At 33.5% G+C, this 27,161-nt stretch overlaps 2 protein-coding genes across 2 annotated transcripts in view; both read right to left on the bottom strand.

The window, feature by feature from the left end:
• LOC118737525 overlaps nt 1-27,161 on the bottom strand; it is a gene marked incomplete in the record, with an annotated part of 218,716 nt that overhangs the window by 106,234 nt on the left and 85,321 nt on the right.
• LOC118737527 lies at nt 172-2,195 on the bottom strand. Its single transcript, XM_036468095.1, has one exon. The coding sequence runs from the start codon at nt 2,191-2,193 to the stop codon at nt 2,083-2,085; it is 111 nt and encodes a 36-aa protein (XP_036323988.1). The 5' UTR covers nt 2,194-2,195; the 3' UTR covers nt 172-2,082.

Raw genomic sequence — 27,161 nt, 5'->3', positions numbered from 1 at the left:
AATTCTTATTCCTTGCTCTAGTTATGCTTCCTCTTTTTCATGTTCAGCTCTCCTTTTTTAAATGTTTAAATTAATATTTTAAATCTACTGGTACCTTTCCAATACTCCTTTTGACTTTGTATTATATGCATTTAATTACTTTCCAGTTTATAACACAATTGTAGTAGAAAAACTACAATAACGCATAAAATCAGCTAAAATGTAAATGACTGCGTTACGTATACGACATGTTGTATCAGTCAACTCATTAAAGGCAAGTATTTGTTTGTTTGTACTTGAAAAACACTGAACCAACTAACTAGTAGTTAATTTTTCAACTGGAAACTGTTTACTAACTTGCTTTTAGTACAATGTATGTATGTGTGCATGTATTTCCGCAATTATACTTGCTTGAGTTTGGTTAACTATTTAGTATGTGATGATTTTGTTATTTTTCTATTTATTTATTTATTTTTTGTTGAGAATTTGGTTTATTTTATTAGTTATCATTTACAATTATTGCATTTTTTAAAACTTATAAAAATTATTATAAAATGTTTCTAGCATTTTTGTACACAACTGGCCTGCTTTTTTATGGCTGTTTGTTTGGTTATTGAGTTTCAGAATTGATCTGCTTTGAACTTTTATTGAAAACCTAAAAATTGCTTCCGTTAACGACCGAATGTTTAATAACTTTCTCCCAATGAAAATAAAAGCTGGCATAAGGATTGGCGTTTCGATTGAAAATGTCGTACTAACTGCTTATTGCAGGATGAGAGTGGGAATTCTATGTTGAAAATTGTTGTCTAGTTTGCGTTTGATTTGCATGTAAACAATTTAATCAAGTGGAATTTCATCTATGAAGATTCAGTTGAACATGTACATATGTATGTGTGCATTTCTTTTATTAAATGAAGTACTTTTTGTTTGTCTGTCAGATTTCGAAAGTTGAATTGTCTTTGAGTTTCCACTCACGCTATCGCTATTGCGGCATATTCTTCTTTTTATCACTCAGTTCTTCTTCATTTTTTTTTTGCGTTTTTTGCGTTTGTAGCAGACGCTGCCCAATTCGATGCACTGCAATTCGGCCTCGGTTGACTGCGCACTCATTTGAACATTGCACATTTTCCACGATCTTAAGCTGTTAGTTTCATTCGTATGCGCAACTCTTTGCCGTTCATTAATTTCGGAGAAATGCAATGTTTATGCTTGTCACTTGAAGGCTTGCTGTTTTCCTTCTACTTCTGACAGCGAAAGTTTTTGTGAAAGTTGGTGCGGCAATTTCGATTTTAGAGATGCGATGCTGCAGCGTTTTATTTTGTATATAAAAATGCAACATTTATATATGCGCATATATAAATAATTTAGATCAAACGCTTTTCAACTGTCGTCTTTCTTGTTTAAAAATTTACTTGTTCTTTAAAACCCGAAAATTGTAACAATTTTTATCAAAACACTACAACCACTTAATACCTTTTATTTCACTACTACATATACATACTACATATATTTGATAATCAATGATTTTTGTATAAAATTTGTTGTTTTTTTTTGGTTTTTGCAACTAGTGATTGACTTTCCAATGAGTATTTTTTCTGCACTGAATTTTCCCGATTTTTTTTTTTGGATTAATATTTTCTAATTTCAAATATGTTTATTCATAAATTTCGTATGTCTCTGTAATTCCTCATCACAGCCACTTTTTTGTTCTGACGATGGATCCAATGGTGCACATATGGAGCGCATGTAGCAAACGATTGCTTGTTGTGATGATGTTGCTAGCAACATTGTTGCAGATTGGGCATGGCGTTTAGTTTGTATTTGATGTTTTTGCATATTAGTTTGATATTGTTGATGATGATGATGATGATGATGCTGAGAGTGTTGTTGCTGTTGTTGCTTACGGCTCTGTCTGACAAATGGGGGCATCAATGGCACTCGTCGGTCATCGATGGTGATTCTTTTTGATACATTTTGCAATGTGGCTGCGCGCTCGATTGCTGTGGTCAATAATTGCATTTGGATATTCGGTAACAACTAACAATTCGTCGAGGGCCTTTGTTATCCATCTGGGAAATTTCCGGGTCCCAGTTGAAGTTTATCTCACTTGGGCTCACCCATCGTCTGACCAACGACTATGATGATCACAATGAAGACGGCCAGCAGGACCAGTATGCAACAAATGGCGACTGCAACCATGGCGCTGTTACTCATAAAACTGTTGCGCAATAGAAGAATTATTGAAGTTCGAGAATAATGTGGCGTGCGGACGCTAAAATGCTTGAAGAGCTCTCACGAAATGCTACAAGTTTCACACAAGGTTTATACTCAACAATTTAATGGAGTTGAGGGTTTTAGTTTTAATTTAATTTGACGTTTTTAGCTGGACTTTAGTAACGTGTGTGGGTGGGAAATAATTTACTTGCTTTTATTGCGTTACAATTGCGCGATATATAGCCTTATGTTTTGCTTTTGTTGTCAGCGTGTGTACGTTTGTAATTGGCTAGGTGCTTTATTTTTAGCAGCTGCTATGTGGAGAATGCGTGTGTTGAGCTGTTACTGAATTATAAATAGATTTATAATGTTTTTCTTTTTATGCAGGTGTACGCAACAGTCGGTAATGGTGCTAAGCGAATTTCATTTGGTTGTTGTTGTTTTAGCTTTGATTAGTTTGCTTTGTTGTGGCATTATTTTTTTTAGCACTGGTTGGTTTAAAATGTTGGTGTTTGTTTATGCTGTATTATTCTTCTGTGCACTTTAAGAAAATTTTCCGTTGTTTGCTCCACATCAATTAACTTTTATTTATTTTGCTGTGATTTTCGTTAGTCACGCAAACAAGTTAGAATTATTATATCTGAGTTGCGTTTTGCCAAAAATATTCAAGTGGTATGCGAAAAGCTAAATCGCTCCACTCTCTTTGTAGAATTGTGACAGAATTCATATGAGACTACTTGACCACAGGCAATAAGTACATTTCGCAAAGCATTTATTTTACGATTGAAATAGATTTTGGACTTCCAGAATCCGGAACTTTTTTAAGCATCTAATCAACAAATACCCGCATTTTGCCTTTGCTTAATTTTTTGGCATTTTTTTTTTTGTTTTGACAGACAATCAATACGAATAATGAAACGAGATCGAGTGCGCACACAGACTGTGCACGCGATTTTGGTAGAGAATGTGTTCGTAACATAATAGGTAATTTTTCAGCAAAATATATATATATATATATTTCATGAACCAATGATCGGATCTAAACCAGATTAGTCTGGGACCACCTCTGAGATACTACCTTTCCGATGTAGAGAATTATCGAAATCGGTCGGCCAAAGTTGTGCAGTAACATACATAAAAATATTGCGACGAACTGATAACCTCCCCCTTTTTTGGAGGTCGTTTAAAAACAACAATTAACATTGCACTAGTAAGCCTGCATGGCGTTAAAACGCCGAAATTTAATTTAACTTAAAAAAAAAAATATTGTTAATGATTCATCTAAACCATTTCTGATTGACGCATTTTGTCGGGTTTCATACCATCAAATTAAAAATCTACCTGTATCTCCATAAAGTTTTAACTTCGAAAAATAAAACGTTATTGCACATCTATTAAGAATCCGAGTTCTTCAAATTGACTTCTCATTTTGGAAATTCGAAATAACGTTGCAGATGTGATGACCTTCAAAAAAATAGATGGCAACCCTAAATAAAAACATCATCAGCCTAAAGTTTTCTTAAAGCTCTTTCATTTGACACTCATATTTCGATATTTCATTTCTGTCGCTTGTGTACAAATAAAACAAATTCGACTTGTCAAACAGGTGACAACCCCTTTAAAAGTATTTTCAAACTAAAATCTTTTTATAGTCTGACGTTGTTATACATATTTCTATTAACTAATGAATTAAGTTGAATTTGATTTTTTTTTTTTAAATTTTTTTCGAACCAAAATTTACTTAAATATTTTTGGTATGACATTGTTATAAATATTTCAAGTAACTGATGAATTAAGTTGAAATTTATTTTTTAAACACGTGGCAACCCTCCTAAATATAATTCTGTAATAAAGGACTTTAAACCCATTTCCATTGATACCCATCGCTTAGTAATTCATTTAATTTATTAAATAATTTTAGTTTAACCTTTTAAACTGGGGCTACCCTCAAACACATCAAAAATATTCTAAATTGTCAAACTAAGTATTTCTTGAAGCTCTTTCATTTGACATCCATCCTTAATATTTCACATAAATTGAGCACAAAATAATTTAATTCGACTTGTCAAATAGGTGGCAATCTTATTCAAAATATTTCCAAACTACTACCTTCTTAAACCTATTTTGTCTGACACCCATATCGAGCCCTAACCGCCAAAATAACGTAAGCGACATTTTTTTCAAAATTTTCTTTTTGATGCAGAAATGCATCTAAATGCTCTAGGAATATTTCTGCATCAAAAAGAAAAATTTTAAAAAATGTCGCTTACGTTATTTTGGCGGTTAGGGCTCGATATAGTGATACCTTATTTACTTACCAAAGTCTTTTAATTAAAATTGAATAACATTTTTTTATACATGTGGCAACCCTTCTACACGTAGTTAAGATATAAAGCCTTTTCAAACCCATTTCGGTTGATACCCATATTGTAAAAATTGATTTAACTTATTAAATAATTTGATTTCTTAATTGGGGACAACTCTTTTGAAAAAGTAAAACCTTATTGAACATCCGCACCTTAAGTTAAGGATTAAAAAACATACATACGCTGAGATTAGGTTATAAACATTGCGCCATCTGTTTCTCAAAAGTTCTGTCCTGTGAGAGAAGGAGACAAAAAGTAAGTATTTTAACCACATTATTCTTCCAGGTGTGACTTATTTTCTTAACAATCATTAGCACGAATGTCTATCAAATGCCGAAGCAAATATTTACTCAGCTTTCATCAATAATTCAACACTTCAACCGCCATTAAATAACCTAAGTCGGGATATTAAGCGCAATTTGTCAAAAACGTTATAAACAAAAAAAAAAAATACATGCATGGCCTGACACATTTTCGAGGCGGAAACGTGTGGCTGCGTTTGAAGTTGAACGCGCCAGAAGTACACTCAAAAAGACGGTGAAATATGGTCAAACCAACTACGACGTCACTTGCGTTGTTTTTTGTCTACTTAAGTCAGCTTTTGCGGCAACACCCACTAATCCAGCACGCACGTGGCTCATACCATAGCCAAGCGCAGATAAATATATAACATTGCCTTCACACTCACATTATCTTGTCGACCACATTAAGTGTCATACGCACTGTCAGCGGAAGTCAAAATGGTAATATTTATGTATGTGTGTGTGAGTGTCGTAGTGGTGCCAACATTTGTGGCTAGGCTCGGATAGTAAGCAATAAACATAGCAAAAAATGCTATTTAACCTTGGCAAGGGGACCTGTAGATGGCGGAGAGCATATCGCTAGTATGTAGTTGTGTATGAATGTGTAAACTTTGAAAAGGTAGATATGTACATATTTGCTCTAGTGATAAATGCCGGGCAATACTGTCGTAAAAATGTTTCATGGAATAGTTGATTTACTATGCCAAAGCAGTCAACTCAAGCATTAATATGTACGAATGTGTCCGTACGCAAATGTTGATAGCTGACATTTGCACAAAAAACACACTCGCTGTACATGTGCGAATTAATGTGACACTAAAATTTCTATGCGAGCGCCTCTTAGTCTGCCATTCTAATTGTTGTTTTCTGCTGCTTTACAAACTTCAGGCACATCCACAAAGCAGGCCTTCAGCCTCACAGTATGCCATAGTTATTGTATTGAGAAGCGCACAGACATGCATTTTCTCACACAAGGCCATTGAGATAAACAATCGACATGATTTGTGAAGTCAATTGCCAGTTGTGTTGTTGAGAGGGAAAACTTCATTAAGTAGCATCACAGTTAGGCTGTTAAATGAAGCGTCGATGATTTAATGGCATAAAATAATGTTGGCTGTGTGACTTCGATATTGACCTATGATATACCAAGATAGGTACAGGCGAATGTCGGCTTCATGATATCAAGGCTTACGGTGTACTTAAAGCCTTAAGAACGCATAACTCGTATGCGCGCTATTAACCTTTTGCGTGGGTAGGTTATAATGGCAAATAAAAAGTTATTAAGGCATCCGATCCCGCACCATTTTGGGAATATCGGTATTTCGAGATCTTAAATTGGTACTCCCGGGATTTTTGGAATTTTATTACCATTAATTTAAATATGCTAACAAACTAGCTTTGTAGTCTTTCTTTAGTGCAAGTACTAGAGATACAAATAAATTTTTGTTTTCAAGGAAAGATATATAAATATCGCATTCCAAAACGACGGTGTCCCACCCTCTCGTTTTTTCTCAAACTTTTAGTAAATTTTCTTTAACTTTTGTTTTGATAGGTGCCAAACTGGAGGCACTTGAATTCAGATATCAGTATATTACGAAACTGATGATGTATACAACTTAGTTATATATTTAATTTACACAGAAATTTAAAATTTTCAAAGCGTGACTGGTGGTGCAACGAAGACACCCGCTTCTCTGAGTTGTTGGATTCGTTTCCCAATTTTAGACAAACTATAAATATTTCATTCTTAGCAGCTTTTCAACCTTTGAGCACAAATAGTTCGTAAGTAAAATGAACACTGTTGGTTTGATGTGAATATTTATTATATTTTTAATAAAGGCACCTCATTTAAACAATGGGAAACTAGAGAATTTGTGTGTTTCGTTAACAAATACATATTTTGCTGTGACGAGTGGGTTATCCAATAAGCATTTTCTTAAACGCTTATAACTTCTCAGCAGTGATCGGACTTAAAAAAATTCTGTGTGGTAGAATCTGGCAAAAAATGTGGTAGATCTCAGGTTTTAGGTCAAACTTTGTACAAAAATTAAAAAAATTTGCAAGGTTTCACCTAAATTGCAAACTTTTTGATTAGACTCTAAACATTGTTTTTTTTAGTATAAGTATAATAAAGTGCAAGATTGAAGTTGCTAAAAATTGCGTTGAATTTTGGCACTTTTTTTCTTGACAGTATAAGCAATTTTTTCCGTATCAAGATATTTTTCGAACATATTCAGCTGCATTGTCACCTTAAGTATATGAGGAATGCCTTCAAAACTTAATACAAAAAGATTACAGCATGTTATATATGCATTTATAACAATAAAATAGAGAAAATAGTGAAAAAGAAGTCGATAACAATCTAGTTCTATAGAATTATTCTACCTGCTTTACTGTTTTTACAGATTTAAACAGAATTTATGTAATTTATTTTTTAACTGAGGTGTCGTCTTCGCTGGAATGGCCCTAATATCTTTATTTTATATCAGTTTAAAAACCTAACTACAAACCGAATAAACGAAAAACTAAGAAACTGAACATTTTTACAAAAAGTTAAAAATAAGAGAATATCTCCACTTATGTTTACATACATATATGTACATATATACATATATGTACATATATTTATTTGTATTGTAAGGGTTCGGAACTCCTGGGATTCGGGATCTCGAAACCTAGAACTAGGTGCCTTTTATGGCGAGCATACATGGATAAAATTTTGAAATAAAATTTGTAGTTATTGAATATTTTTGATGAAATACATACGTTTTTTGAATATTGAGTTGAAACAGAAAGCTGATACAACTCTGCGCTTAACTGTTTATCAAACGAGTTAAATGATTTAACCGGCAATATTTTCTAATATTTCCAATTTCAAGTACTTATTTTCATTAATACTATTTCTGTCATGGTATGGTCCAGTATGTAAGTAATTTTAAGCAGGGCAACGTCACTCGGGTTTGCTAGTTTCAAATAGTTATACATACACACTACATATGTATGCACATACATATGTACATATATGGCCTTAATGCTTCTTTTCATTGTGAAGGCATAAAGAAATAAATTATGTACTACTTGAACGGTTAAAATAACTCGTGCTTTCATTATACAGAGCATTTGTGGACAAGGATATACACTTCCGATGAAAAAACAGTCATCATAAAATGTGATGAGATTTAACAAATATTCGTATTTTTAAAAATAATTTAAATCATTTTTTCTCGTACCAAATTTCAACGTGCTAGACGACGTAGAGCACCACTTGCAACGAGCAACTTTCAGCTTGCCAAGCACAATGTCAAAAGTCAAATGTGCATTAAAATAATTGCACTTGTTTAGTCGCACCTTGAAAGGCAGTGTTTTTTGGTGGGTAAATATAACAAGAATACCCAAATAGAACTGATGCTGCAGAAATGAACTTACTGAATGAATGTGTGAGTGCATGTGTAAACGTGCAGCAATGTCAACTGCGCGAAAATGCTTGCTCGCTACCAAACTGGCAGACCTTTTATATATATTATTGCAAGCCGTGGCGTATACGCAATATTTTGCACACGGGCGCGCTCAATGATGGCAATGGCAACAGATGGCGGCCATGGCTGTTGCAACAGCTGTACCTGCTGTTATCGCTTTGCTGCGTTTCAGAAATAGATTTTTTAAATTTCTAATAACTGAGACGTAGTAGAGTACGACGAGGCGCAGGTGAAAATTTTAAACAGCAGAAATGGTGTGAAATAAGTGAACTAGCGAAAGTGGAGAAAGTATGTATGTACATACATACATACTTTAGCGCGTTTCTTGTGCTGCTGACAAGCAGTCAGTTGCTTTTGCTGTTCCTGTCAAGGTTTCATAGCTTCGCAGCAGAATTTGGGTTTCGTTGTTGCCTTAGTACGAGCGTTAAAAAAAAAATTATTCACTGCAGAATGCTTTTCGTTGAAACGTTTTTCTTTTGGTTTTGTTTACATATTTAAATAACTGTCTGAGGGCGTACATTTTTCGAAACAGTTTGTTTAAAAATAAGGAATCTTATACTGTTTTTAAGAAATATATTGAACTTATTAATGTAAATGGTTGGTATTCTTTTGTGTAAGCAAACAGCGTCTAAAACCCTATATCAACGATGAAGCATTAAGTCTTTTCGAAACGACTGCGCAACGTAGATGGCTCAAGCGGAAAACTGTCCCGGATAACACATAACTCTAAGTTTGGAGAACGACTGGTTTAATAAAGGTTTTACAAGGCTCTTCTCATAGACTGTGCTCTAATGAGGATTTTATAAGGCTCAGAGTAAAATGCATTAATTCTAAAAGGGTTTTGTAAGGCTCTGCATGTAGACATATTTTTATAAGCCTCCTCTTCTATACTCTTTTCTCTAAATTTACTGATTAGTGAAAATCCTCTACTAACATAAACTTTTTGACATCTTTAATTATTTTTTGTTCGGAATGATTAATCAGTCATTTTTTGTTGAGAAATTAGTCGTCAAAAAGCTAAATTTATTCGCATTATATTTTCGAATCAGGATTTGTCTTCATAAAGATAATGAACGCTCTTCATAATTTAAGGACGAGCCCTCCTAAAAGTTAAACATGCTAATAATAGAATTATTACTAAAAACCAACAAAACCAACAACCACATAATCAGGTTTAAATAGCACTGAAATAGCTGCGCTTGATTGTAGTTGGCTTAACGAAATCAAATAGTGGAAAAAAGCAACTAGAATTCACAAGGCGAACTTGACACAGTGCGTAGGCAACTGGCTGAGTCAGTGGGATCGTCGGTTCGAATCTACTGAAAGAAGTCTGATGAGGAAATGTGGTGATTTCCGAAATAGCTATCACTTCTACCATTTTTTCAAATTATTGTTGCTTTTCCCCAATAAGCTTTTCATTAAAAACGGCCTCAAGCTCAAAAAAAAATGTTGAATAAAAATAAATAAAAAATACTTAAATCGTAATATTTACTCCATAAATCTGACCAGAAAGTTCCTTGTACCATTAAATGTTAAATATCTTCGAAACCATTTTTAAAGAAAATGTTTTTAAAGTCAATAAAACTCCCTTTAATCTGATGGTAAACTTATAGCTTTAGATTGAGTCAGTGGTAAACTAAATCAGAAAAATATTGTATTTTCTGGAAAATTGTAGTTTTTTTCCAAATTCAGGGCACTTTCGGCACGTGAAGGCATGTTCGAATTGGGCTTAAACTTTCACAATTGTATTTTTTTACTAAGTAGCACATTACTAGACATGAGAACCTGTAAAAATCGTAAGCGAATTTTTTATAACCACTCTAATATATACTGTTCGTATGAATGCGGAGTGTTTAAGCTTGCACTAAAGTTATGGTTGTGAACAAACTACTGTTAGCCGTTCACAAGTTTTTTTTCGCAGTGAATGCTTGAATACTTTCGCCGTGATATGCTGGTATTATAATTTTTCTGGAAGGCGGAGAAATGGGTTGAAATTTCATTTGTTTGGAAAAAAATAATTTTATTGATATTAAATTTAAAATTTTCGTGGCAAGAAAAATTAATTTTAGCAGGGCTTTATGTCCTCTCCCTATGTTTAAAAATCATTACATTCCAATTTGTATTTTCAGAGAAGAAAAAAATAAATTCCGTGCCTTACCCATATACTAGTTGGAATAAAAAAATTATAATAATGAAAGAAATTAATAAGTTAAATCAAATATTACTATAAAAGTCTCAATGGAAAAATGGTTAAGAGCATTTTATTTCGAAAATACTTTTGCAGGAGGTTGATACCTGTAATTTACACTTTGATACTTTATGACCTGGACTGCAAAATAGGCTACTTCCTTAACCGCTTCCCTGATTAGAGCCAAATTTGGCATACTTACAGTGGACTTCCCAAGAATAATCAGAAACAGAAAATAATTTCTGTACATCAAGAGGCCATGGCCCCTCCTATACAAATTGGAATTTTCCAACAAATTGCCTTTTTCATACCGCATAACCCAGGAATATTTAATGGAAGAATAATGGAACTTGGTATGGAGTTATACACACAAACTCTATACATTACTCTTGGAGAAAAATGTGAGTTGTTGGAAAGAAGGCGTGGCGCCTCCCATACATATTACGCATATCTCTGGAGGGATAGAGATAGATAAATGTCGGAGTTATTGTAAATGGTCACGTTGTCTTGCCCAAAAATTTATAATTTCCACACAGAAAATCTGTGGAAGTATATGAAATTTGCTATAGAGATTTATTTTATATCTACCGTATTGAAAAATTTCAGTTAATAGAAAAGTAAGAGCCGGCATCTTCAATATAATCTAAAAATATCACGTTCATACCTCTGCAGGCATGTAGCTACAGTATTTAGAAGTGGTATTTTATCAAAGCCAGGTTACTGAAGTTGAGCTGAAAATATTAAGAACCCGATGGGGCACCTGCCAGAAGGTTACTCGTTCACGAAGCGCATCCCTGGAACCATTTTAAGCTTAACACAGAGGGATTGATATCTTTCGTAGTAAGAGCCAGCGTGCAGACGAGATTTTATAATTTCATAGTTTTAACCGGCCTAAGTACCTTCACTCGCTTTGAAAAATATGCAGTCATAACACAGTGAGAACAGAAATAAGAAATTACACATTAAAATTATTTTTCACATTTGTATAAACAAACTGCGGGTATAAGCTAGTTTAAGTATAAATCAACTCAAGATTATGAAACTAATTTTTTCCCGGATTTTCTGAATAATTTAATAAAAAAAAAAAAACAGTTCTCACGTAACTCGGCAGCCCAGCAGAATTAGGCTCTCTATTTTTAAGCATTTACCCCACTGTGCGCTGTGAGAAAAAATTTTACCAATTACGGATGTTCCTTCGAAGTGGTAGTGTGCAGCGTTACCCTGCAGAAAAAAAATTATCAATTGATAAAAAATAACAAACTTTTAGTTTGATTTTTGTGGGATTTCTATAAAATATATAACTCGTAGTTAAATACAAAAAGCCAATTTGAAACTAGTCAAAAAGCAATGCAGGAGTGATGCAGACGAAATCGGGAGGTTGTTTTCTTTAAACAAGTTTCTATGTAAATAGCCTCATACAAATTTTACTTTGCATACTTTTTCTTTCTGCACTTCAGAAATACTCTTTCAAATTCAGGCCAAGTAAAAGTAAAATCGAAATTTTATATTATCGTTTTAACATATGTATGTATACATTTTTAATTTATTATTTATTGTCAATCTAAGTTCATTCTCTTTGCACACACTATATTAATTGTTTCCAAACAGATACATTTGCAAATTTTAAAATTCAGGCACTCTCATGCAAATAAACAGACCGCCAGTTGAAATGCAAAAGTAAATTAAGCGCACAGAAAACAATTGATCAATGTACAAATGTAATTGAATTTGTGGGCAAGTCATTCCAATGGAATGAGCAAAATAAACAATGCACCGAAAAGCATTCGTACATACATAAGAAAGTAATTGTAAAATAATATTTTTCACTAAATATTTACGCCAAAAACTTCAAAGGATCAACTGTTGCAGTCTGTCTGCAAATAAATGTGTACAATTATGTACGCTTGCCTTGGAACGTGTGCACACTAGGGTGATCCAAAAATACATGTGAATAAGTAAAGTCGGAATTTTTGTGCTGCCACCCCCTAGGATTGTTCTATACCGAAAAAATATACCTTTTTTTTTAAATCAAAAAATATCTAGAGGTCGCTAAAGCGCTCAAAGTTTTCCTTGTATTTTATAAGGAAAAAAACGCTTTGAGCGACCTCTTAATAATTTTTGATTTCAAAATAATAAAAAAATAGGGGTGAATTTGTTTTCGTTATAGAACAATCCTAGAGGGCAAGAGCTTTTCAATTCCGACTTTACTTGTTTTGTAACACCCTAGTACACACCTATGTGCATACAAATGTAAGTATGTATGTAAGCAAATAAATAAATATACACATATAAATTTCAGATAATAAAATGAATAGATTCGTAGAGAGAAAAATCAATTTCAAATGTACAGCTGGCTAATAAAATTTCGACCCAATCATTTGCGCGGCGTTGATGTCATTGACTGACTGGCTGACGCCTTCGTATCGCTATTGCTTGACAATGACGATGTTTGATGATGCTGGCAATGGTTGTGCTTCGGCTGCTGCTGTTACACATTGCCCTTTCGTCCATGTACCAGCTGCTGCAGCTGATGATGCAAGAAAGCAATTTGGTCCGAACGCTTGGCTCTAAGCCATAAAATGAACACCCGCAGTTTTTCAATTTTTCAATAGCATCAAAAAGGCATGTGTGGGAAGATTGGTATCAAACACGTACACAAATACAATGACGTTAACATGAAAGGCATGATGGTGAGATTACTTTAAAATGTTGTGAAACTTTATTTTTGTGTGAATATTTAGAGAAATACTTGAATATGGATTTAGAATGGAAAATGATGAGGGTGTAAGAGAATATGTATTTAAGTACCTACTTAAATATCGTATTGTCGTATAAGCAATTTTTTCAAAACTGACATTTTGATGCAAATTTGTTCTACATCCCACAATGCATCACCTGGTAAAATATTATAGCTGAGGCCCATATACTTAGTTACGCCAAAAATTTATTTTATTGTATGCTACAATGCATTTTTTCTTTTGGGCGAATTCATCGTATGTGCCAATCAAAAGTGGTGTTGGAGCGTTTTTTTTTAATCCAATTGACGGAGAAACAAATTTGGTTTATTTTAGAAACTACCGTTACATCTGCCGTTGAACTTTGGTTAACAAATGTTAGCGTTTTTTGTCTACTGTGTTTTTGTTTTTTTGTTAGGTGAAAAAGGACAGGTTTCCTAAGTTAGGACATCAAATTGTGTGACATCTATTCATAGGAGTTCATTGTAAGTAGCACTCAGTCATATCGCTGGAATCGAAAGTTTCGAACACCAGCAATGTACCTACATCGAATTCACGTTTGGATAAAAAGACTGCCTCCTTTTGCAAATCTCACGGATAACTAAAAGTTGAAAGTTGAGTTCTGGCAAAGGTGAGTTTGGTGGACAGCCTACTTAATGTTCATCAAAGTGCAGGCCAAAGTGTAAAATCATGTTAATTAGCTATACAAGGCCTTGTAACAAAGATCGAAGTAGAGCTGGCTACAGGTGAGTACATTATGGTGATCCCTGCATATACTGAGGTGCATATGACAACACTACTTTCGCTCTATATGGATTTTTAAAATCAAAAAAAGCAAAAAGCAAAATCGTATCTACAGTTAGATTAGAGCAAGGCTGCAAACCGGTTTTGAACCGAACCGTCGCTTTTTTCGGGCTTTATTTTGAAATGCCAAAACCCAATCGAAAACCATTCCAAAAACATGGTTCGGTTCAGTTCAAAGTGAAAATCCACTACAGCATTTTTCATGTTTTGTAATACACAAATGTGTCTAAAAATTTGTGTGATGGCAGCTCCGCGAGTTGCAATTTCGTCCTTATAAAGAATGCTTGATTTTTCTTTATATGTAAAAAAAGCTTATCAACGCCAGCAAACAACATTTAAAAAACTCGATTTTTTAGTTCTGATTAAAAAGTTTGGAGCAACGTTGTTGAAATTCACAGTTTTTGAAATTTTCATACAAAGTTTGAAATTTGGATTTATATGCTTGTTATTATATAACGAGCTATACTTTTATAAAAAAAAATTGTGAACATTAAACCAAAAAAAGGAATATAGTCAAATGCCGCACTCATATTATGTTGACCATAGGTATACTCGTACATTCGTTTTGTCTACCCGACTAGCTAGGCTCACCATTTGTCCAAAACTTAAAGAGTTTATTAAAATTTTTCTAATTTCACTTTAATCGCTTTGATTTCAAATAATTTTTTTTGTTGAAGGAATTATGCATTTTCTTCCATACAAAAAATTTAAAAATTTAAAAAGAAATTATCAATTTAAAACTTAAAAATTTTTCCTAGAAATTCTTATTAAAATGTTTGCATTAAACTTTGCAGAATATTTATAATTTTTGCACAAATTCTAAAACTTGATAAAATGTCGTGTCCCTATTTATTTTTCCACCACTGTACCAGGGATGGGTAGTGGGGTAGGGTTGCCAACATTTTCTAAGGTATTTATAGTACTTTTTCAAAAAAATTGGAAAACATATAGTACACTTCAAATATATATTGTATTTTATTTAAAAAAAAGTAAACGCAATTTTAAGTGATGGAAAATTTTATCCTGTGATTGCCGAAGTTGTTGGAATAGATAGTAGAAATGAAATAATTTTAAGTAAATTTGTTAATTCTTTCTCAGTTACTTTACCTTTTTTTATTATAAACTCACAGTTACATTTTACTTTAAAGAATATTTTATTTAATATTGTTATTTCAGTATAAAGGTCATCCAATTTAATACACATTTTTCGTGCAAATTACTGAAATATATTTAAATTTATAATTGAAGAAATATAGTATTTTTGCGTGCTATATTTTTTTCCAACAGTACATAGTACGCCGACCGGAAAAATATTACAATACTATATATAATAGTACGGTTGGCAACCCTAAGTGGGGGTTGAAATTCGATTTTTCGCTACACCAAGTTAAGTTTTTCGCCAAATTAAGTTGAGCTTTGAGCGAAATTCGACTTTTTCTAGAAAAATTCGATTTTGTCCGAATTTTAGCACCCGAAAGTTCGATTTCAAAACTTCGCCATTTTGGAACTAAAATTCGATCAAAATTTAAATTTACCCACCCCTACACTATACATGTGGATATTTGAATATTTGATCTTAGTAACAAAGCCTTTAATATTCATATTATGGATTTGTCTTATTTTTGTAATATCCTTTGTATCCTTTAGCATTAAGAAATTGAACCATTTGAACCGAACCGAACCGAACCGTGCTTCAGAGATACTCGTGAACCGGTTCTTTTTCTTCTTCTTTCTTTTTTTTTGGAGGGGTTTACAGCACTGGTTTAGACGTCATATTGAATTTTTCAAAAGAGCATACTGCTTACAATGAATTACATATAGGCGACCATTTTAGGACCTTAATCTTTGTAATCCATCCTATAGAACTTAGGGCAATCATACTGGCCTGTTTGACGTGGAACGTCCCATATATCTCGTTTTTAATATTATTTGGAGTTACAAAGCATTTTAGAGCGCGCGTGACCAATGACCATGACAAATAAAATTTCTTTTTGAATTTTCTGGTGAAAATGGGAAAGTTTTTGAAAGCTGATACCACCACCGGATAACCCGTACAAAATCTATCTATATCTATTGCTGCTTCCCAGCTAGTTGCAGAAAAGTTGCTGGTTTTAATTAATAATTGTAAGTATGTACAACTATTGAAGATTTTCATTTATGAGCGCAAATTTAAATAAACACAAGCAAATTTAGTAAAGCTATTTATGTTAAGTGTAAGCAAAAAACACAATATGGAAAAATATGGAAAATATAATTGTAAAAGACGATTTATTTTGAAACGAATTTCCGTCATCCCTTGTCAAGCTTGGTTTGTAGACAAACCGGTTTCGGCGTTGTGCCAAAATAAATCATCTTACCACCCTGTCGGAAAAATCAACCAACACCAACACAATTGTAAAGAGCCTTTAAATAGAACCCAGTGGGCAGAATATAAGCGAATTTCTTGCACAATAAATACCCTTAAATAAGTATGTTTAATGCTTAACATAAACCCAGTATAATTAATAAATCCAATTCTCTCCCATGTGCCAACTGGCGTGAATAATTACCATTGCATTGTGTTTAACTTTCTGTTGGCGCCTACCGAATACCATTCAAAATTTTACCGAACACGCAACTCGTCCATTCAATAGATGATTTTATTGCTTATTTCATATATATATGTGTATCCATTAGGGTGGTAAAAAAAAAAGTAAACTCAGAGTTTTAATGCTCTCAACTCTCTAGGATGGTTCTATAGCGAAAAAAGTATACCCTTTTTAACCGACTTCAAAAAAAGGAGGAGGTTACCAATTTGTCGGAATATAAATTTTTTTTATGTTTGTTGCCGCATAACTTTGGGCCACGTCGACCGATTTCGACAATTTTTGCATCGGAAAGGTAATGTCTGGTTTAGATCCGATCATTGGATCATGAAAGAATTAACGGTACTCCTAAATTTGTATATGAGAATTGAAGTCGGTTGTGTTTTTTTGCTTAAAAATTACTTGTTTTATTTTGAAATCAAAGAATATTTAGAGAGCGCTCAAAGCGCTCATGTAGTTTTTTATAGAAAAAAAAACAAAAAAATTCGGAAAATCGGTTTCCCTTTTTTATGGTAATTATACTTTATAGGTTCCCCCAAAAACCATAAAAATTGCAATGGATGGCTCCCCCGATAAAAATCGTTAGTGCTAAAAAGGGGTAAAATTAACAGCTGAGTATTATTACAAGAAGCCTGCTGAAGAAAACCCGAGTTTCCTCGAACGAAAAATATTGATTTTGGAGAATTTTACAACATTGCTATCATGATAAAAACATTACAAGGTAAAATCATTGAGAGGCGTTTGCCAGCATTATAATTTTAAAATTCGAACTCAAGCTCACACACACATTCTCATTTTTAATCTCAAACAACAACAAATGTGAACAATTTCATTTTTTTATTTTCAATTTTATACGATTTTAAAATGTTTGCAAACGTCAGAAAAAAATCATGGCCGACGAATTGAGAGAATGATTTTACCTTCTAATGTTTTTATCATGATTGCTATGAAAAATAGTTTTGGCCCATATAAAAAATGGAAAACTTTGAGCGCTTTGAGCGACCTATAAATATTTTTTGTTTTCAAAAGATAAAAGGGGTGTATTTTTTCACTATAAGGCAATCCTAGGGGGTGATAGCATTAAAATTATGACTTTACCTTTTCTACCACCTTAATGTACATATATACATACACAATACATGACTGAAAGCCCAACTTTTGCCAATATCTAAACTTTTTGTTTGACCGTGGCTGCCCTTTCCTTCGAAGTTACACGCAGTTATCTCCCCTCAATGCCACAAAGTTTGGTCATTCCTTTCATTCGGAGTTTTTGTTATTATTATTTTTGGCACTAAGCGCCAATCGCTAAAGAGTTTTGGTCGTTTCGTCGGGAAGCTTTTATATTGCATAACTTAAACGAAGAGCATTAAATCGAAAGTTTGTAAGTTAAGGGAATCACGTTAATTACTGATGATAGCAAAAAATTAAAATGAAGCAATCTCGGCAAGTTTAATAAGAATTTTATTCGTTATCATATACATACGTACATATATGTGAATGTGACTAATAATAAGGCTTACGGTTATAAAATTTCGTTATTACAACTAAATAAAGTTCTAATCGTAATAAATAAAGTTGAGGCTATACAAATTTTAATCTGCAAAATGGTCCAAACCGAGCGACTCACAGTGCGGGCGAATGCCAAATGTGGCGCCCAAATTCCACAAAAGGTCGGATGCTGCCTTTAAACCTATTGCAGGTTCCATAGAATAGTACAATTACAATTACTACAATTGAATGGGCTCAGAATATATCTAAGAAATATAATTAAAAAGCTCAACATTTTTATGAAACTTGGTCGTATTGTGCTAATTTTCGGAGAATGCTTAAATGTCTCTTCCCTATTAATATTTTCTTCACTGTATCTAGAGCTTATATTTTTCATATCCATGAGGGAATTAGTATTATTTTTTACAATCTCACAAATTCAGGTTAGTTCATTAGAAAAGCAAAACTTAGCGAATAGTTATAAAACCCGAGAGTACCAGGTTGACACAATAAAACATAACCAAACATCATAGAAAATATGGATGCTGGCTGCTGGTGTCTCACTTATATTCTATGCGTTTTGTGATGACAAAAGTGTTGCTACGTTTGTACGAGAAATTGTTAAATTACCCCGAAAACGCCTTAGTGAGAAATTGCGAATCATTTCTTTAAGGTATCGAATTTTGGCTGCACTTTTGGCTTTGAGTCGCAAATTTTAATAATAATAATATGCGGATAATAAATATCTCGCATATCTGCCCCTAATGTAATGGGCGTGGAAGTTCACCAATCTAAATGTATATAATTTGTATACTTTCTTTCCCCTAGACAAAAGTAGGTACTGCAATGAATATTTATAACATCCGATGGCGATTACTACATTTTTCCACAGCCAATACACAGCTTTCAATCGATTGAAAATTAACACGAGGGACGTAGCCGGACGCAGTCGAAATTGGTTTGGCCATTTTATATCAATCCCTTTTGAACGCGCGGCGCCGAAAGCCACTCAAATCACATGAATGTTCTCAACTGCAAAAGTGCTAAACGAAAAGAACTTGATGACATAAGTGTACCTTTTGACAAGAACCAACGCACGCTGTTGTTATGTTTACTTGACTTTACGAAATCATTCGACTCTGTTGACCAAACTTTGCTATGCTATAAGTTAAAGGAGTAATTTGGATTTAATAAAAGTGCTATTACGATTATTGAAAGCTATTTGACGAGGAGGGTTCAATACGTTGATTGTGGATATGAGACTTCGAGCCTAAGTAACCGAAGTATTGATGTTCTATACTGGGACCCCCGTGGTTTAATCTTTTTATAAATGATGTATGCGGATTATATTCAGATGTACTTATCGGGTAGTTCCAAAGACTTGAATGATCTTTGTATTTAAGTTAACAATGATTTATTTTATGTTGGGGGTCTTAATGCAGATAAGTCGTACGTCTTATAAATTTCGGGAAGAAAAATAGTTAATAGTACTTAGTAAGAGTATCCCAAGAACATATACTAAAATACTATAAAAATCGTTCAGAAAGTCAAGAATTGGGTTTTGTGCTTAACTCGAGTAATCAGCCACCCCGTTTTTGGTAAAGTTTACTCTACGTTACTTAGCCTCAGAAAATCAGCTCATTTTACGCCAATTTAAATTAGAAAAAAAAAAGCCAAACAGCTAATCTTACCAATAATAAGTTAGACTTATTTTCTGCACACAATATTAACATTGCTTTCAATCACTTAATGCGATATGCCTATGAGCAACGTAAATATGATCACATATCGGCATGGAGATCTCAGATCTTGGGGTGTGGTTTTTTCAAATACCAGAAAATTAAACGGTAATTTTCTTATTCCGTCTCCTTTCAACCAAAATCCCTCCCACTTAACTCGAATGTTTTTTTTTACACGAGCGCAGTTGTGCACAAGGGTATTATAACTTTGTTCACACAACGGTTGTTTGTAAGAACCAAAAAGAATCGAGATAGATATAGACAAATGTATGTATGCACTCTAAAAAGTGCATGTGAAACTACTACTGAAAAAAGTCTATTTTTTAACCAGATTCTGTGCAAATATACGCACCAGATGTTCAAGATTTGATTTTGAACATGAGTTGTTTAAAATATACACATGAAATGTTTAAAATTACAAACATTTTGAAACCAAACATATATTTTTTACAATAATAAATATTAAGTGTTCATATTTAATCAATTTTGTGTGTAATTTTTCTCTGCGTGATAAATCTGGTATGTAAAAGTAAACAGACCTTAAGCTCTTGTCATGACTGCAAGTATGCATTTTTATAAAAAAAAATCTTTTTGGTTTGGGTTAGCTGGATATTTGGCTATGCATCTGCGTAATAACTTTTTCAGAATTCGCTAATCCGTTTTTACTAATTTTGACCGCTGTAGTTCCATTGTGCGACACTCTGCTTATTCAAGAGTAAAGTTCAATAAAAATGTTGTGTTACTCACATAAACTATAATATTTTATATGAATAATAATAACCAAAATTGTGTGCTATACAAATTGGACTAGTAGTGGTACCTAGTCGAAAATATTTTTAGCTACTAAATACACAAAATTGTTGTATCAAACTGCATAAACTGTTAAAAAAAAAATGATGAATGTTGTCAAAGTTCATGTGCAAATAAAAAGCCAAAATATTTACATACAATACTATTTGTGCCTCACCAACGCTGAAATGCTTAAAGTTATGAACGGAGAGTGTTGTGAAAGCAGTACTTACATATAATCAACTATTCAAATTGCGATAGCTGCGGTTAGTTTGACTACTTACATTGCTTACATTTTTTCATTTTAGGAAACAATTTCAACACTTGCTAAATATTTCTTTTTTTATTCAGTCCCTTTGTCTTTGCTTTGGCGAGACAGAGGCATGAGGCGAATACAAATTCGCGATTTATTTGGTACAAAAGCGTATAGTTAATGAAAAATTTATAGAATAAAATATAAAAAAGTATTTGGGTTGTATTCAGTAAAAACGGGTTGAGGTCATTCTATATGTATTTACTTATAAGGGAAAAAAACCCATCAAATTCACGAAAGCATTAGCAAATTTCCATAAATATGTAAATATATACATACGTACATATGCTGTGTATGTATGTCTGTACCCACAAAAATTATATTATTTGCATGTACGCATGTATGTGATTCCACAATTTGTTGCAAACCTCATAATAACCATCAAAGCTGTAAACAAATATGTAACGAAAAATGAAATTCCCATTTCTAAGTTAATTTCATGGGTACGCCAAGGGTGTTGTTTATGTTACCATGCATCAAGCATCATTCAGCGAGCAAGTCCTTTTCTTTCAACCAGTGTTGCCATTTATTTTTTTGCCGTTCCGCCAGATGTATAAACAAAAACCGCTAGTATCCCGCTAAATCATTTAAATTCTGTAAACTTTTACGAAAAACTATTTTTTTTTAATAATTCGTCAGTTTAATTTTATTTGATAAAATAAGAGGTCATATGTATAGGAGAAGATCCGAAGAGGGCACGACCGCCACCCATCTGTTTAATTGATGAAATCTATTTTGTATGAAATTTGACGTGTTAGTAAATATTTCTCGAGTGGGTTGGCTTAAAAAAATCCTGGCCAGGTTATTTTTGATTAAATATTCAAGAATTATTTTTTTTGCACCCATTTGTTTAATAAGCATGGTATACAAGAATCGAAAGCATAATGCCCATAGAACGTGTTAAAAAGCTGAGTGAACATTATCATTATTACTTGCCGGTTCATATCTGCCAACCCGATAGGTAGGCCAGGAAAAAAATAGACAACCCAACGTTTAGTTTTAGTATGTGCAAGCAAATCATGTAACTTGCAGCTGAAAATGCATTTGCAATACTTGCACAATGCTTTCTTGGAATTATTCAAATCTTCCACAATCCAGTATTTTCGCTCTGAATGTTTAATCCACTCTCTGCGGAATTCTTGCTTGTAGGTTTTTGGCATTGTGGAAGTGTTTTAATGTATTGGTGAAAATGCGAAAAGAGTTAAAGTCAAAAAATTAGGGATGGCAAGCAACGTGTCAGTGTCCTATCGATTTTTTCCATTACAAAATGTAAATGTCATACAGTATTGACATACGGTTATTTCAGAGGCAACTTTTAGTTGAAAGTGGTGTAAACTGCCTTTCAACTAACTACTTTCAACGAAGTTTTAAACACCCTATAAAGAATTGCGATAATTGTGAATAAACTCGCTAAAAACTAGCTAAGATCTCCTAAATAAACTGTTAAGATCCCGCTACTCGTCGAATCCTAAATTTTCCCGCTAAATAGAAAATAAAACCGCTAGATCTAGTGGGAAAATGTCTAAAATGGCAACACTGATTCCAACGGCCACCAGGTGCCCTTAAAAATTGACACGGAAATGAGGTAATAATAACCAGAAAAATCTGAATGAATGCTTGCCCAAGCATTTGGTATAAAGGATGCCCTTTATCCCAGGCAGATTAGTATTGAAAAAGATCGAAACCGGACGATAAACATGCCCACCTCCCATATAACTGTATTTTCGAAAATGTATAGACTGCGATATTTCCGTAAATATTGGAAAGTTTCATATTAGGCATCAAATAAGAAATTTTTGGAAAAGAGGCGTGGCACCGCCTACTTTTAAATAAATGTTGTTTCTCATTAGCCGCTTAACCAACCGAACTCGGTACGAACATTGCTTAGAGTCTTACTACGAAACCTGTTACAAATTTTTGAAATCTGACAATAACCACGCCTACCTCCCATATAACGGTAACTTACAGTAACCGATTAGTCAATATCTACCAAACTCGGTGGAGTTAATAACCATGGTACAGAAAAGTAATGTGTTGAAAACGTTTGAAATCGGATTAAAATTACGTATTCAGCATTAATTTGGATAACGCGGTTACTGTTTGGAAGTTTATCTCCTCTAACTTTGTTGTTTCTTGTTCTGGTAATTTGAATTCATAATTTGTTAGCCAGGTTTGTATTGCGATCACCGATTCATTTAATTTTTCGTAAACATCGCAAATATGTTTGCTCACTACCACTACAGCTATTTATGTCGTCGGCGAAGCTAATTATTTTGGTGTTACTGGGTAGATTTACTCCAGGAACACCACCGTTTAAGGTATTCCATAACAAACTTCCTAGTGCAGTTCCTTTTGGTACGCCGCTTGTTAACTTCGCTTTCTTAGTTCCCTGCGCCGTTTCATACCTTAATACCCGGTTTTGAAAGTAACTGCGGATCAGCCTGTACAAGTATTCAGAAAGTCCGATTTGCCTTAGGCTATCGAGAATTTTCGCCCAGTTTGCGGTGCTGAATGCATTTTCAACATCTAGTGTTAGAATAAGGCAATATCACCTACCACCTCCTAGACATCGGGCCCCGCTTATGGCCTTACTCGCTATTTCAGTTGCTGTAGAGACGGCGTAAATAGTAGACGTATCCTAAGCCGAACTAGATGTATGAAATCCCGTACGTAGCGACGAGCTCTGCCTCCAAGCATTCAGATATTCAATTATATTACCGACAGAATCCAATCTGCCTTTTGAGGGATCTTCAGGCGGACTACCATGCTTGGGTAATAGTACCAACTTTTGCTGTTTCACGTACACATATGTACATATGTATGTATGTGTATACATACATGTCGCTGTAGAATCAACTAGAAACGTCATCCAGAAGCAACATGTGTACATACTTATGTTTAGCCCATGGGGCACAACATCTGACCCATTTATGTTTGAGTGTATAGCTATATATGTACGTCTGAATATATACATGCATATGTATATGTATGAAAGCGCATAATACATTCTACATATCCATACGTATGTATGCATGTAAGCCCTCAAAAAGGTCAACAAAAATGCGGCATCACCAGACGGGAAGACTGACAATTTGATTTTTCTGTGTTGAGTGATGGTCCTCGTGCCTCATGCCACAGGCAACATATTATTAATCCTCAGCTTTATGTAACAATATTATCATAATCACCCAGTTAGTAGAAGCGTTATAACGGCCTAAACGGTGTTGGATTCTTAAATAATATATATCTCAGTAACGTTAGTGCACCTTAGCCGCATGTATATATGTATGTATGTATGTATGTATACCGCGCTTCACTTGAATTAGTACAAATTTTTTCCTCAGATATCAGTTTATACCTGGACTTGTGTGCATCGGAGAGGTATCTTTTTGATCTCATTTTGAAGAATCGCAGAGAAAGGACAGAATGGAACCAAAAAAAAAGCATGCCATTCCTTTTAAGTCCACTATATAACACTTTTAGTATTCTTTTAGTATTGGATACTACATCCCTAATACCAATGAATGGAAAGACAATTCTAGAGGCGCTTTGAAAAATCAAGGACTTATCGCTGCTTACCAATTCTATCGCCGGAAAGAACAACTAAGAATCAGGACATGGATCGTCTGACACACAAACTTTGCAAAACATTCAATTGCAGACATTTTGCATTAAGTTTTGATCCTGTGAAAAGGACGAACGCTGAAAAAAGTAAGATTGTCTTTGTTTTTACAGCACCTGTAGTGCGAATTGGTGCGCAATTTTGCTAAAATATTCAAGAACTAAGTGCGAAAATATGCGACAAATGTTAAAAAAAATGTCCCTAATACTTATTTTTCATGAATTTTTCGTAATTTTCGAAACATGAAATATTATCTCAACTGCTCTGAACCAAGAAATCGGAGCTCAGACCGCCATACTTTCTTTTTGATCATGGAATCGTGACACGTATTATTAAACAAACTTTTCGTCCAAGAAAACCGCCATTTTATAGTTGTGCTTCCAGGCATACGAGTTATACGAAATTCCAGTCGTCATTCTTAAGCTTATATAGTAAAATTGATGCGCTTTCTGACAAAGGTAGAGAGTAATTCGTAGTTTACCTTGTGGTGCCATCAACACCAACCATTTTCCTTAATTTTGGTCCACCATCTCGGCAATAAGATGCTAACCTCGTAATGGACCTTTTGTTATTTCCGTCTAGCTTTTGTGTTCTGGCTCCATGTCATGCTTTTATCATGCGACTGCGCCTGCTTCGCCAATTCTTTTAAATTCTTGCAAGGTTTTAAGTGCAATTTTACTAACTTTGATATACATATAAGGCTGCTACGCCTACTTGGGTTTATTCAAATGCATCAAAATATAAGCATTATTGATAAAAAGTGGAATAAACTCCAAAGTAATCAACGTGCTTTCTTCATTTTTACCATATTTTTTTCGAAATAAATCATTCTTCAAAACGAATTTAAAACTAGGCTTCTCTGATGCTCACAAGTCCAGATATAAGCTTGGATATCGAGAAATAAATGTGTGCCTATTCAAGCGAAGCAGAGTGTACATCGTTAACGTTTTTTTTTAAATTTTCCACTAATTTGTATTCGCATGCATTTACTTCGTTTCGTTTTATACTTAAAATTGTTAACACGTCCAGTTTTTTATTTTTCCATTTCCCAGCTGATAGCTAAAAATTGGACCACTAACTTACATACATATGTACATACATATAGATATATATGTACATACATATTCTTCCATGTTCTGCTTTGTAAATATTTGAGTGTGCTGCAAATTTTATGCGAAGTGAAGTTCAGGGGAAAGAAATGAAACGTCTCGCTGCTTCAATTTTATTATTCCATTTAACCACCCAATCACTTATTTATTTAATACACCCTTTGTAGTATACTTCGGCTTACATGTTTATATTTTTGTCTTGAAAGGTGAGGGCTCATCCTCCCTCTTTACATTAATTTGGCTTTCCCCCTCATTGTAAATTCTTTTGTTTTGATAACTTTCTTTATAATAAACTCAATTTCATTTAATATTAAATAAAGAGACCAATGGGCCATTATACATCTGATATTGGAGGCTTTAAAATTCGTTAACCTTCAAATTCTCATTCAGAAACAAGCGAAAAATACTTTGCTGAAAAGATATGTACGTAGATATGTATATATTCGCATGAAAATCGAATGCTGTTTGCAGGCGAAATAAAACTGTGCGGTTTTCCATAAATCTCAGAAGAATAAGGAGCATAAATAGCCTTTTGAGTGGTGTTGTACTGTATGTGTGTTAAAATATTACATAACTAGAGTAAATCTTTACACAGCCGAGACACTAAATAGATGAAATATATATACATACATATGTATTATGTATATTAGGACGCTCAACTCGGTTAAAATTTCATTTTAGCCACTTAAGCAATCCTGATGGTGATTAGTTTAGTGGCATTTATATACAAAAACCTATAGAAATTATTAGTTTTTCGAGGTATTTTCGTAATATATACATATTTTAAATATTTATCAAGTTTGTATATAAGTAAACAACAATTTCTCTACGCACTTTCTCGCCAACAATTTACAATAGAGTAGTGTTTTCACTTAACAACTGTCGCCTTTGTGTTGTTGCTTTGTATGTACACTCTAAAAAAAAAATTGTAGATTTCTCAGCTAAAAGGTAGGTTACCTTATTATTCGCGAAATTATATGCTCGATTATTCAACGAATAGTTATTTTAAATTTCGGACTTTTTATAGTGTAATATAGCTGCTGTGGTGTGCGTAAATTTACTACGAAAGTGTGTACAAGCTACAAAATACACATCTGCTGTTTGATTTCACCCATATAATTGTCCAAAGCCGCTAACAAAAAAGGTTTTTACACACGAAAATGTGTAAATGAGAAAAATACATACTCATCGTGTAAAATTACCAAAAAATTTTAAAAATAAACAAAAATATACTCAAATTATAGTCGCATTTCTAAACAGATTTTGTATAGTGTATTCTGTTACTTTACCGAGTGTTCTTTTGTAGCTCGACTTTGAGAATTCTGGAAAAATAGTCTTGCTGGAAAAAAAGAATTACCTTGACCTTGAAAAACAGAAGGATTTAATTTGACTTGAAACTAGTATGCAATGAACTTTTTAAAAGTTTTAACCACATATTTTTTCTGTCTTTCA

This window comes from Rhagoletis pomonella, unplaced genomic scaffold (assembly GCF_013731165.1).
Source record: "Rhagoletis pomonella isolate Grant_MI unplaced genomic scaffold, Rhpom_1.0 Rhpom_scaffold_00004, whole genome shotgun sequence".
NCBI lineage: Eukaryota > Metazoa > Arthropoda > Insecta > Diptera > Tephritidae > Rhagoletis > Rhagoletis pomonella.
The sequence above is the reverse complement of the archived record's forward strand: the minus strand, read 5'-3'. Positions and strand labels throughout refer to the sequence as shown.